General features: G+C 49.7%; 1 protein-coding gene across 1 annotated transcript in view; it reads left to right on the plus strand.

The window, feature by feature from the left end:
• Window positions 1-6,322: 6,322 nt before the first annotated feature.
• Window positions 6,323-13,212, plus strand: part of LOC311235733 (aldehyde dehydrogenase, cytosolic 2-like) — a gene marked incomplete at both ends in the record, with an annotated part of 150,114 nt that continues 143,224 nt past the window's right edge. The window contains 1 exon segment of the mRNA XM_084323199.1: window positions 6,323-6,493. Within this exon segment, the coding sequence (XP_084179325.1) occupies window positions 6,323-6,493 (171 nt within the window).

Below are 13,212 nucleotides of genomic sequence, written 5' to 3' on the forward strand. Positions count from 1 at the left end.
CGTGAGAGATTTGGCGCAAGGCTGAGTTCCATCGGCCCACTTGAGCGACGACCGTGACCGTTTAACTATGTTCTGTTTGTTTCAATCTAGAAATAGGCCACCGACGGTAGACCACACAAAGTGCCCGCGGAGAAGGTTGAAGGCAATTATTGGTTTGACATGAGCCTGCACTTCTCCACACTTGGCTGCCCGGCCTGCGCTTTTTCAATTACATTTACAAGCATGCACGTATAATTACTTGCATTGTTTAGTCTTATATCACTATCGGCGAAGTGGCCCTCTAAGACCTATTAAAAAGAGTGCACTTGAATTGATGCATTTTGGATTTCAAGTTCAAGTTTTGTTTTATTTGTCACATATAAAGTACATGTACATTACAGTGAAATGCTTGGTTCTGTGTGAGCCCCCTGAGAGTGTGCTTCATACAGTAAAAACATTTTTTAAAGTAAGAATAAAGGCTAAACACTATACAAAATATACAATATACAAACTAAAGTACAAAATGCAAGCAATGAAGTACAAAATGCAAATGTGTTTTTGTCTCAAGCTTATTCAGTTGTGTCGGTTAGCTACTGTAGGCCTAGCTACATGTCAATCATGTTCAGTTTGTGTATTACGCTACGTTCTTTTGAAGAAGCCTATCATCGTTGATTGATTGATTGAAAACTTTATTAACATCTTAAGCTCGGAGCCCTATTTTCGGAAAGTCCGCCTAAAATACATACCTAAGTAAATTGAATATTGCTCCACTTCTACAAGGTCCATTTGCATGTTCTTGGTATGTAGGACATATATGGACCTCAGTGAATGTATTCCCAGTGTCAGAAATATTGTGTCTATTACTAGGCTTGCTTAAATTGTGATGAAACAAAGGAGAATATGAATTATGATTTTTCTTTGCATCTTTGACAGTGAATAACACCATGCTAAAAATGACCAGACATGAAAAACTGCCACTGATCTCGCTCAGTACCTTCTTGCGATCATGTGTACAAAAAATCTAATGAAATGAATAAAGGGAAGATGATTAAACAGAAGGTTTTGTAGATACAGTACTGAATTCTCCCATCCGGAACAATGCAATTTGAAATATTATTATAGAATATAGAATAGCAGGCTCATAAATTACCTTATTATAGCCAATTCACACATTTATGGATTGTGCCAATTCTTATCTTTCAAAGGCCCAAGTTCAACTTGGATTTAGTATCACCAGGCCTGCATAAGAATAGATAATGAAATCTACTGTATGTACAGTAGGTTTATTATTCTGGCCAGAGTGACGCCATTTTGAAACTGATTTTAAATCTGATTGTTGCTAAATGCTCAAAATAGGGGAGACAAACTAACTGCACTCCAATATATGCCAATAACGTTAAGTTTTGTATATTATCCTCCCGAGTAATAAGAGATATAAAAAATTAAAAAATCATACAGAACCCATTGGCTTTTTTTTACCTAGAGGCCTCTGGGAAGTGTATTTCTGAAAGATTACTACAATTACCGATGGTCAATTTTTCAAAATGCCGGACATTCGCGAAATAGAGGAAGGGACTCAGAACACATCCCTGGGGGCCCCCTATGTTGAGCGTGATGGATGAGGAGGTGCAGTTGCCTGCTCTCACCACCTGGGGTCTACCCGTCAGGAAGTCCAAGACCCACTGGCAGAGGTCATAGTTCACGCCCAGGTCCCTGAGCTTGGCTATGAGTTTGGAGGGGACTATGGTATTGAATGCTGAGCTGTAGTCGATGAACAGCATTCTCACATAGTTCCCCTGCCTCTTGTCCAGGTGTGATGCTGCTGTGTGCAGCACATGGGCTATGGCGTCCTCCGTGGACCTGTTAGGGCGATATGCAAATTGCAGGGGGTCCAGGTTGATGGGGAGGGAGGAACAGATGTACAGTAGCCCTTCACAAGCTTCTCAAAGCACTTCATGGCTATGGAGGTGAGATCTACAGGGCGGTAGTCGTTGAGGCAAGCGGGCGTAGATTTTTTGGGTACAGGGATAATGGTGGACTTCTTCAGACAGGTGGGGATGACAGCCTGTTCTAAGGACAGGTTAAATATGTCAGTGAATACCGGGGCCAATTGGTCGGCACAGACTTTTAGGGGATACCGTCCGGTCCTGCTGCCTTCCTGATATTCACTTTCTTAAAGGTCCTCCTCACCTCATGTTTTGTTATCCTGAACACTGAGTCTCCATCAGCAGTGTCCCCCCCCTCCATTGCAGTGGTTTGAAGGCTGGTGTTGTTATTCCCAGCCTCAAACCGTGCATAGAAGGTATTGAGATCATTTGCCAAGGAGATGCCACCGTTCAGCTTGAGGGAGGTGCCTTTGTAATTTGTCATTGTTCTGAGGCCCTGCCACATACCTCTGGAATCAGCCTGTTCAAACTGAAGTTCAACCTTATCCCTGTAGCGCCGTTTTGCCTCTATTACTGTCCTCCTTACGTTGTATCTCGCCGCCTTGTGTTCATTCATGTTGCCTGCCACAAGCCCAGCGTTATAAGCTGAGGTGCGCGCTTTCAGAGCCTCGCGGATGGATTTGTCTACCCAGTTGGTTTGGGTAAACTCTAATTGTGGTAGAGGGGATTGTTTCTTTTACCAGAGTACAAACAAAGTCCAGCACTGTTTCAGTGTAGTCATTAATATTGTCTGTGTTATCACAGAACACGTCCCAGTCTGTGCATTCAAGTGCAGCTTGGAGCGTTTCCTCTGATCCCACAGACCAACGCTTCACATCTCACGTTACTACAGGAACGTGCTTGAGACTTTGTTTATACTCCGGTAAAAGAAAGATGGCGTCATGATCTGATCTGCGAGTAGCAATGGTCTATTTTACATCAGTGTAAAATAATGTGATTCTGAGCTGCTGAACTTGCCTATGACAACAATTCTTTGATAAACACAATTGAGCTTAATTTCTCCATCGCACTTACTTTCATAGCTAACGACTAGTGTCTCTAATTTGATTAGGCCTATCCTCCAAACCCCATTTATCTCCCCATTAATCTGCCTTTCTCACTCCCTTTTCCGCCCCCTGATAATCTGTTCATTACCAGAGACCAACACACCACGGACTAGAGACTAGAGACCAACACACCACGGACCAGAGACCTACACACCACGGACCAGAGACCAGAGACCAACACACCACGGACCAGAGACCTACACACCACGGACCAGAGACCTACACACCACGGACCAGAGACCAGAGACCAACACACCACGGACCAGAGACCAGAGACCAACACACCACGGACCAGAGACCAACACACCACGGACCAGAGACCAACACACCACGGACCAGAGACCTACACACCACGGACCAGAGACCAGAGACCAACACACCACGGACCAGAGACCAACACACCACGGACCAGAGACCAACACACCACGGACCAGAGACCAGAGACCAACACACCACGGACCAGAGACCAACACACCACGGACCAGAGACCAACACACCACGGACCAGAGACCAGAGACCAACACACCACGGACCAGAGACCAGAGACCAACACACCACGGACCAGAGACCAACACACCAGAGACCAGAGACCAACACACCAGAGACCAGAGACCAACACACCACGGACCAGAGACCAACACACCACGGACCAGAGACCAACACACCACGGACCAGAGACCAACACACCACGGACCAGAGACCAACACACCACGGACCAGAGACCAACACACCATGGACCAGAGACCAACACACCACGGACCAGAGACCAACACACCACGGACCAGAGACCAGAGACCAACACACCACGGACCAGAGACCAACACACCACGGACCAGAGACCAACACACCACGGACCAGAGACCAACACACCACGGACCAGAGACCAACACACCACGGACCAGAGACCAACACACCACGGACCAGAGACCAACACACCACGGACCAGAGACCAACACACCACGGACCAGAGACCAACACACCACGGACCAGAGACCAACACACCACGGACCAGAGACCAACACACCACGGACCAGAGACCAGAGACCAACACACCCTAATGGGACCACACACAATCTGTAGGCGACATCACTATACCTCCCTCACTCACATGCAGGGGTGCGTTGGTCATGGGACGGGGTTGCACACCGTGCAACCGGGTCTGTGAGCAGGAGCACGGATGTGCATGGGCGTGCACACAATAATGCGCTGCACTCGACTGATGCGCCAACTCGCCAAGTACCCTGGCTACTTTGCATAACAATAGCTCAGGTCGTCAGGTTTGTTCAAATACGTCCTCAGATACATTCACACAAAACTTGTGAATGAAATGTGTTACACAGTGCAACCAGGTATGAAATCACCAACTACTCACACGCACACAGTACGCAGTCGCACACACAGCACGGCCGGGATCCAAAATGCTGAACAAGACACAAATGCACATTAGTTGTAGGTTAATTCGCTCATCCATTAGATACAAATCACTATGAAGCCATCGCTCTCTCTCTTTCTCTCACACACACACCAAGTTATGGTGTGAAATGCATATAATTTGTAATTGTTTTTCTTGTCTTTGTCTGCAGGCAGTCATTTTGGATACATCATTTCAAAAAGTCACAAACAACTGTCTGAGAGGGGTGCTCCAGTAGCACACCATGTTACCGCGCTCGCGCGGGACTCCGTGCTGCGTCACGGATCTGGTTGACTCCGAGTTCGATTCCCGGACCCGCCGTCATTTGCCGAATGTCTCCCCCTGCTCTCTCTCCCGTTTCACCCTGCAACTGTCGGCCATGCTTGACCAGGAAAGCGATAAACGCTAAAAAAAAAAAAACTGTCTGAGTCTAAACAACGTTACTTGATACAGCTCTGACAAAGTCCAAAAAATATGAACGGCTGCCCGTTTTCACGGTGCGTTACTTACAACACCCCTTAACGCAATTCCGCTGTGCTTTTCACTGTTTAACGAGGGTTAATTACTGGGGTTATGTTGTCCGGGCCTAAGGGATAATTGTCAAAGGGATCTGCTTTTTTTCCAAACAGCCTAAATCAAAATACAGGCACACCAGACAAAGTTATGCGATTGCATTGTTCCGGGAAGACTGCGACGCAACGGGAGGCCCTTATCAAAGCAAACATCTTCCCAATTATTAGGGTGCGTTTGCCGCCTCTTGAATAGACCTATCTGCAGGGCCCCGTTTTCTCTTTACTTTCCATTCAAGCTGAAGTGGGGCTTGTTGAAGTTAGATGTTATGAATGATTGCATGTAACTGTCTAACTGTTTCCACAAGAGGGCGTTATAGGCGTAGCTATTGTAGCTGATGCCAGGTGAGAAGTATAAAAGGAGATGTTACCTCCCCCTTCACTCTCTTCCTCCGTCGCTCTCACAAGAGAAGGACTCGTGTACTGTTGGGTGCAATGTGAAATAAACCACGCCAAAGGCTAAAGAGAAACCTTGTCGTCATGAACACATTATTGTCGCTCCATAGCTGACTCTGTCAACAGGGCTGAATCGATGGAAAGGTGATCTATCTATCTATCTATCTATCTATCTATCTATCTATCTATCTATCTATCTATCTATCTATCTATCTATCTATCTATCTATCTATCTATCTATCTATCTATCTATCTATCTATCTATCTATCTATCTATCTATCTATCTATCTATCTATCTATCTATCTATCTATCTATCTATCTATCTATCTATCTATCTATCTATCTATCTATCTATCTATCTATCTATCTATCTATCTATCTATCTATCTATCTATCTATCTATCTATCTATCTATCTATCTATCTATCTATCTATCTATCTATCTATCTGTAAGTCTGTCCGTCTGTCCATCCATCCATGTCCATCCATTTTTGACCGGGCCTTAAATGTGAGATAAATGAAGCACACCTCCAGTAGTTCCTTTCCCTCCAGGTCTGCCGCCCTGCTGTCCTTACATCCTCTCAGTTCTAATGAGGCCAGTCCGGCCCAGAGGAGCCAGGGAGCCCTGCGCCAGCCCGACTTTACGGTGCCCGCCGCAACCCCTGACCCCACAGTGTTACAGTGCCGACAATGCCAGTGCCTCATTTGGCACAGTCGTCTCTGTGTTCCACAGGCAGGGATGGGATCTTATGCACAGGGTTACGACAGAACACCAAAGAAACTATTCTCACTCAGTGATCCAGGTTTTCCACTTGCTCAGTCAAGCGCTCAGACATGCATGCAGTGCGGTGTACGGGTAAACAAGAGTCACGAACACACACACACACACACACACACACACGCACACGTACGTACACACGCACGTGCGCACACACTTCCATTTCTGTTTGTTTCAGAGGGAAAGCCGGCCGACATGAGCTCCCAGCCGGGTCACAACCACCAGAACCAGTCTGGTAATGGACACAGTCACCCGGCACAGAGTCCCAGCCAGAACCAGAACCACGGGCAGATGCTTCCAGATGGAGCTGCCGCTGCACAAGGCCTTCCCACGCCCATCCCTGACCTACCCATCCAGTACACTAAGGTAGGATAAACACGGAGCCAGTGAGGACAGCGACAGGACCATGAATATGGGGGGGGGGGGGGGGTTGAACCACAAATGGGCATTCTTTGACGGGATGGTTGGAGAGCCATTAGTGTAACTGAGGGGTACAATTCCCTGACTGTATTAATAAGTATGGTATCATTAAACCACTACTGAGTTATGTACATTACTACTGGCCATACAGTACACAGGTATATGAGATGAACACACCCACAATAACACGGCTTCACAAGAAATACGGTTTAGAAGAATATTTATTAGCAGCACAAAGATTATCTTACATTACTTATCAAGATTGAGAGTTGCGCTTGTAAGGCGAAGAATGTGCATGAATAGGTCAAGAGCGTAAGTCCATGAGCATATTACGCAGGAGATAATTAATACCACCTGTATCATAAGAATTATATATGGTACACTAGTAGATCAGCTGGAGATACTAAAGGGGTCCCTCCGGTTGTAAGCCAGCAGGGGAGAGGATTTGTCGGTAGCAGAAAGTCTGGGTCAACGAGGAATAAGGAGACTCCAGGTACAGGAGACAGTGCAATAATCCCTTGATCCGTAGACGAACAACAGCTATTCTCCGGTATGCAGTGCCGCATGGAGGAAAGCTAGCCAGCCTCAGAGTACTAGAGGCGGGCTCGACGTGGTGCTCCTCACAGGGTAAATCCCACACAACAGTGGGTGTAGACGATTCTCCGCTCCAACAGCTACAGGACCAAAGCAAATATAATCCAGCCGAAAAGGGCTCTGTAGTCGTCGGGTAGGTTATCCAGTGTACATATCCACACGGTTCTCGTCTAGGGCTCCTCGGATGACGGCACCAGGTTAAGCCGCCCAGCCTGGATAAGCACACTAGCTCGGTACGATGAAACGTTGGTAATGCTGGTCACTGTAGAACGGTAGCCGCACGATGCACTATACATAATAGACTATTACTTAATAATAGAATAGGTCGAACACGACGATCCAGCGTTAAACTCTGACACTTCAGCTATCAATTCGCACGCGGTCTCAAGGCTCTATTTCGGGGCAAAACGGGCCCACTTCACAGCACGTTGTATCGTGGTGTGAGGCTTCAACTTATTGGTTAACATACTGCTGTATCCACCTGCGACGTATTTATACGTAAGGTGAACAATCTAGTACCAGCCTTATTTCTGTCTCGTATTCTTGCGCAGAACCGGGCATGTCCAGACATGTCTTAGCGGTGACTTTGAACTAGACATTGGGGGTATGGCCGTGGCGCCTAGGGGATCGCTTCCAATAGGAGAACGAATATTATGGTCTGGCCTGTCTGTACTAGGTAAAGGGATATTCCGTGTATATGTACAAAGAATATACAAGGGATATCAGACGATATACAAGTACTATACAATATATCTCAAGTAATAAATATATATATTCGGTTTAATCTGACCCTTCGTAACAGCCGCCTCCTAATTAGTCCGCACCTAATTAGATAAGCAGAGACAGATTAACCGCACTGTCCACTACTCAATGTCCGTTGTGAGGGTAGGGCAGTTCACAAAGTCAGGGGGTCATGGTCGTCATCAAGAGAGTCGGGGAGCCTTGGCAACTCTATCAGCCTCGCCACGGGTCGGGTGTATGTCCGCCCTTGGACGAGCACTTCTGCCGCTCTGACCTTTCCGTCAGCACCAGTGATCACTTTGCTTACCCGGCCGGCCGGCCGGCCACATAGCTCGGGGTAGTGACTGGTCGATAATCATGGCGACTGTGTCCACTTTTAAGTTGTCCCCGTCCTTGACCCGCTTCTGACGGGCTGGAAGGGATGGTCGGGGGGTTAGGAGGAAGCGGGCCTGAGACTGCTTTGATCTGTGCTTGGCTGCGCCTCCACCTCCTCCGTCTGTTTCTCTTGTTTGCTCTGTACCCCGTCTGAGGAGGGGCCGGTTCCGGCCGCACCATCAAGGAGTCGCTTGGGGTGCTGGGTTCGAGGTCAGCTACGTCTGGAGCGCAGCTGAGGGGGGTCGAGTTCCGAACTCCCTCTTGTGCCCACGGTTCTCTCACAGGCCTCTCGCTTAATGTCAATAGCCTCTCAACGGGCTGTACGAGGGAGTGGCCGGTGTCGCTCGCCTTTGTGTGTAGGCAGCGTGTAGACGTGGGTTGACTGTCAAGTCCGTAGAGGGGGCCCTGGAGCGTCCACCCCAGTCGGGTCTGAACAGCGACTGGGCATCCTTTGGGTCCGATGTGGGCCGCCTCAATTGGGAGAATGAGGTCCGCGTGGTCGGAGCCGATGAGCAGGGTCGGTGTGGCGCCGTCGATAAGCGGTATAGGTAGTTGACGTAGGTGCACATACTTCGCCATCAGCTGTGGGATGGGGTAGGTGTACTGTGATAGGCCTATGTCGTGGCTGGTGAAGACGTTGGTAATACTATACTGCTTCTCGGGCTGGTCCACCGCTGCTATCTTGAAGGAGACCTTTTCACCCTTTATGGTCTTCTGGTCTCTTCTGATGGTGCGTATTGTCATGGTACCTTTGGCACCCCGCAGGCCCAACTGGGCTGCGGCGGAAGCGAGGAGGAGAGTCTTTTCAGACCCATCGTCCAGGACGGCGTAAGTGTCCAGGACCTTGTCCTCGTAGCTCAGGAGCACTCTGACCACTTTGATGAGCACTCAGGGGGTCCCGCTATGCTGGTCAATGTGGAGCACTCCTGTTGGTCGGTTGCTTTGGATCGTCTGGGGTGGTGCCGACTCGCGGTCGTCCGAGTAGCACCGTGACTCCCAGTGTCTGCTGTAGCAGTCGGTACAGTAGGGAGCGGTCTGGTGGATCTTTGGTACTGGTGCCACCGCCTCGGCCTGGTACATTACCGTGACGGGCCCACTTTGTTGTCCTGGCGGACGCCTGTTGATGTCATGCAGGACCTCCAAGTGGGCGCCGCCGCACCTGCTGCACTTCTTCTTCAAGCGGCACTCAGCTGCCATATGGCTGCGCGCGCAGCGGAAGCAGCGCGGTGGTCTTTGATCCACTGACTCACCTCGTCCGTGGTCAGCTTCCCGAAAGTGTCGCATTGATACAGCCGATGTTCCCCTTCACAGTACTGGCATTCAATCTTCCACTCCTCTTTCGTCGAGGGGGTGTTGTGGTTCTTGTGCTGCGGTACTGATTCGGCTTGGTGCATAACGGTCACCGACCGGCGGTTATCATTTGATCCCCGAGGTCCTGGTCTTGGGCTTGGTCCACTCCATACGAACGTGTCCAGTCGTAGGCTGCTGACTTCTCTCGCGAGGAAGTCAGATAAGTCTAGGAGGGATGCCTCTGGGCCGTTGGGGTCGCGGTGGTCTCTCTGCCGCCGAAAATGCTCTTGTCGGGCGGGAGGGAGCTTCTCTAATATTCTTTCTACATTAGAGTTAGCGTACAGTTCGTATATCCCTTTTTCCTTTTGGGACCCCAGCATCCCTACCAGGGACTGTACCTTGATAGAGAGGTCATCCAATGCTCTGTTGTCTCTGGCTGGGGGGAGACGGTCGATGTCTCTTATCTCTTGTATCACGTAGTCCCATATGCGTCCATAACGTTGGTCGAGGGCTACTAGAGCCGCGGTGTATGGGGTACTTGAGTTGGAATATGCCAGCGCTATATTATGCGCTCTGGGCACCTTCAGGTGCTTGAGTAGGATAGCATACTTGTACGTCTCATCGGGGACATCGGACATCATTGTCTCTAAGCACATTCGTAGCTCTGTGTACTGTGCTCTGTTCTCGTGTGTGAAGTCCGGGAACGTCGGTGTGCCAAGGTACGATGCCATGGATGGCTGGCACATCGGTGAGCGTTGGGGGAGAGGCCTCCTGGGCGAGTCTCCCCGTATGTGTCGTCGTGGGCTGGTACTTGGTGGGTACCAGGGGTCGGGTACCCAGGTGCTGTTCCTCGGTGCTGACGGTGCGTCAAACTCACCCGTGAGTTGAGTCGGGGGTTTGTAGCGCAGTGATTCGGGGCTGACGTCTGGGCTGTACTGGGCCTCCTGGTCCAGAGTACGTTGCTGCTGGTCGGGGCTGTACTGGGCCTCCTGGTCCAGAGTACGTTGCTGCTGGTCGGCTTGACATTCCTCCTCTTCCTCTTCCTCTTCCTCTGCTAGGTCCTGGAGTCTTCTGTTCAGTCTCTCGGCGTGGTCCGGTTCTTCCCGGTTGCTGGGTCTCGTATGGACCGGCCGGGGAGGGGGTTCGGAGACGTGGACAGGATCCTCCTGTTGGCGGGGTCCCGGGTCCCGGGAATGTGTCCTAGACCCTTGTCGTGATGATCTCCGGGAGCTCCGTGCGGAGAGAGGGGGTGTCGCCATGGCAATGAATTTGTCCATCATCTGCGCCTGCAGCCGGTCGCGCTCTGCCTCGCGCTGGGCATGGGCGGCGTCGCGCACTGCTTCGCGCTGGGCATTGGCGGCGTCGCGCTGTGCATTGGCGCTGGCATGGGCGGCGTCGCGCTGTGCATTGGCGGCGGCGCACTGTGCATCGGCACGGCTTCTTTCAATGTTCTCTTCCGTCTGGAGGCGTCTGGTCTCCAGTCTTATGCGGTCGTCTTCACTCCTTTGTTGCGCCTGGAAGCGCTCTCGCTCGGTTGCAGCGTGTTCGCGCTCGCTGAGGGCTTGCGCTTGGAGTTGCGCGTGAAGGCGCTCTCGTTGATCTGCAGCTTGTTCGCGCTCGCTCGTCTGTTGCGCTTGAAGTCGATCGCGTTCGGTGGAGGCTGCCAGGGTGGCGATGAATGCCTGCGCCAGCATCTTGTCCGCTTCGCTGGGGGAAGACACCGGCGGAGGTGATCGGCTTCTGGCAGTGCTCGTTGGAGATCCGTTCTCCTGTCGCGCTCCGAGGAGGTCCATCTCCTGGGTGTGCGTCTCTTCTGGTAGTGGGTCGGGTTCCGTCCCTGGATCGCTTTCTTTATCCTGGAGCTCTCCGGGGACTGTCCCGTTGGCGTTGTGGGGTATAGTCATGTCATGTCCCCCCTGGTCCCCCCCGTGAGCTTGGTCAGTTACGTTAGAACCCACTGGGGTCTCTACTGGCAGGGTCGTCTGGTCGGTAGGATTTGACATGCTTTGACTATCCGCTTTATTTATTTTATCCGTATTTAACTTCTTTATAAAGCTAGGTAGTAGACTGGCAGCGTAGTCCTCTAGGTAAGGAGGTGGCTGCCGTCTGCGCGTCGGGCGTTCTATCTTAGGAGAGCCGTTTGTGGAGTGTTCACCGCTGGCCATGTCAATATTAATATTATATTAATATTACGCTAATTACCATCCGGCTCGAAGGACCAATTGTAACTGAGGGGTACAATTCCCTGACTGTATTAATAAGTATGGTATCATTAAACCACTACTGAGTTATGTACATTACTACTGGCCATACAGTACACAGGTATATGAGATGAACACACCCACAATAACACGGCTTCACAAGAAATACGGTTTAGAAGAATATTTATTAGCAGCACAAAGATTATCTTACATTACTTATCAAGATTGAGAGTTGCGCTTGTAAGGCGAAGAATGTGCATGAATAGGTCAAGAGCGTAAGTCCATGAGCATATTACACAGGAGATAATTAATACCACCTGTATCATAAGAATTATATATGGTACACTAGTAGATCAGCTGGAGATACTAAAGGGGTCCCTCCGGTTGTAAGCCAGCAGGGGAGAGGATTTGTCGGTAGCAGAAAGTCTGGGTCAACGAGGAATAAGGAGACTCCAGGTACAGGAGACAGTGCAATAATCCCTTGATCCGTAGACGAACAACAGCTATTCTCCGGTATGCAGTGCCGCATGGAGGAAAGCTAGCCAGCCTCAGAGTACTAGAGGCGGGCTCGACGTGGTGCTCCTCACAGGGTAAATCCCACACAACAGTGGGTGTAGACGATTCTCCGCTCCAACAGCTACAGGACCAAAGCAAATATAATCCAGCCGAAAAGGGCTCTGTAGTCGTCGGGTAGGTTATCCAGTGTACATATCCACACGGTTCTCGTCTAGGGCTCCTCGGATGACGGCACCAGGTTAAGCCGCCCAGCCTGGATAAGCACACTAGCTCGGTACGATGAAACGTTGGTAATGCTGGTCACTGTAGAACGGTAGCCGCACGATGCACTATACATAATAGACTATTACTTAATAATAGAATAGGTCGAACACGACGATCCAGCGTTAAACTCTGACACTTCAGCTATCAATTCGCACGCGGTCTCAAGGCTCTATTTCGGGGCAAAACGGGCCCACTTCACAGCACGTTGTATCGTGGTGTGAGGCTTCAACTTATTGGTTAACATACTGCTGTATCCACCTGCGACGTATTTATACGTAAGGTGAACAATCTAGTACCAGCCTTATTTCTGTCTCGTATTCTTGCGCAGAACCGGGCATGTCCAGACATGTCTTAGCGGTGACTTTGAACTAGACATTGGGGGTATGGCCGTGGCGCCTAGGGGATCGCTTCCAATAGGAGAACGAATATTATGGTCTGGCCTGTACTAGGTAAAGGGATATTCCGTGTATATGTACAAAGAATATACAAGGGATATCAGACGATATACAAGTACTATACAATATATCTCAAGTAATAAATATATATATTCGGTTTAATCTGACCCTTCGTAACAGCCGCCTCCTAATTAGTCCGCACCTAATTAGATAAGCAGAGACAGATTAACCGCACTGTCCACTACTCAATGTCCGTTGTGAGGGTAGGGCAGTTCACAAAGTCAGGGGG

Source organism: Notolepis coatsorum (genome assembly GCF_963971535.1).
Source record: "Notolepis coatsorum genome assembly, chromosome: 10".
In the NCBI taxonomy this organism is placed as follows: domain Eukaryota; kingdom Metazoa; phylum Chordata; class Actinopteri; order Aulopiformes; family Paralepididae; genus Notolepis; species Notolepis coatsorum.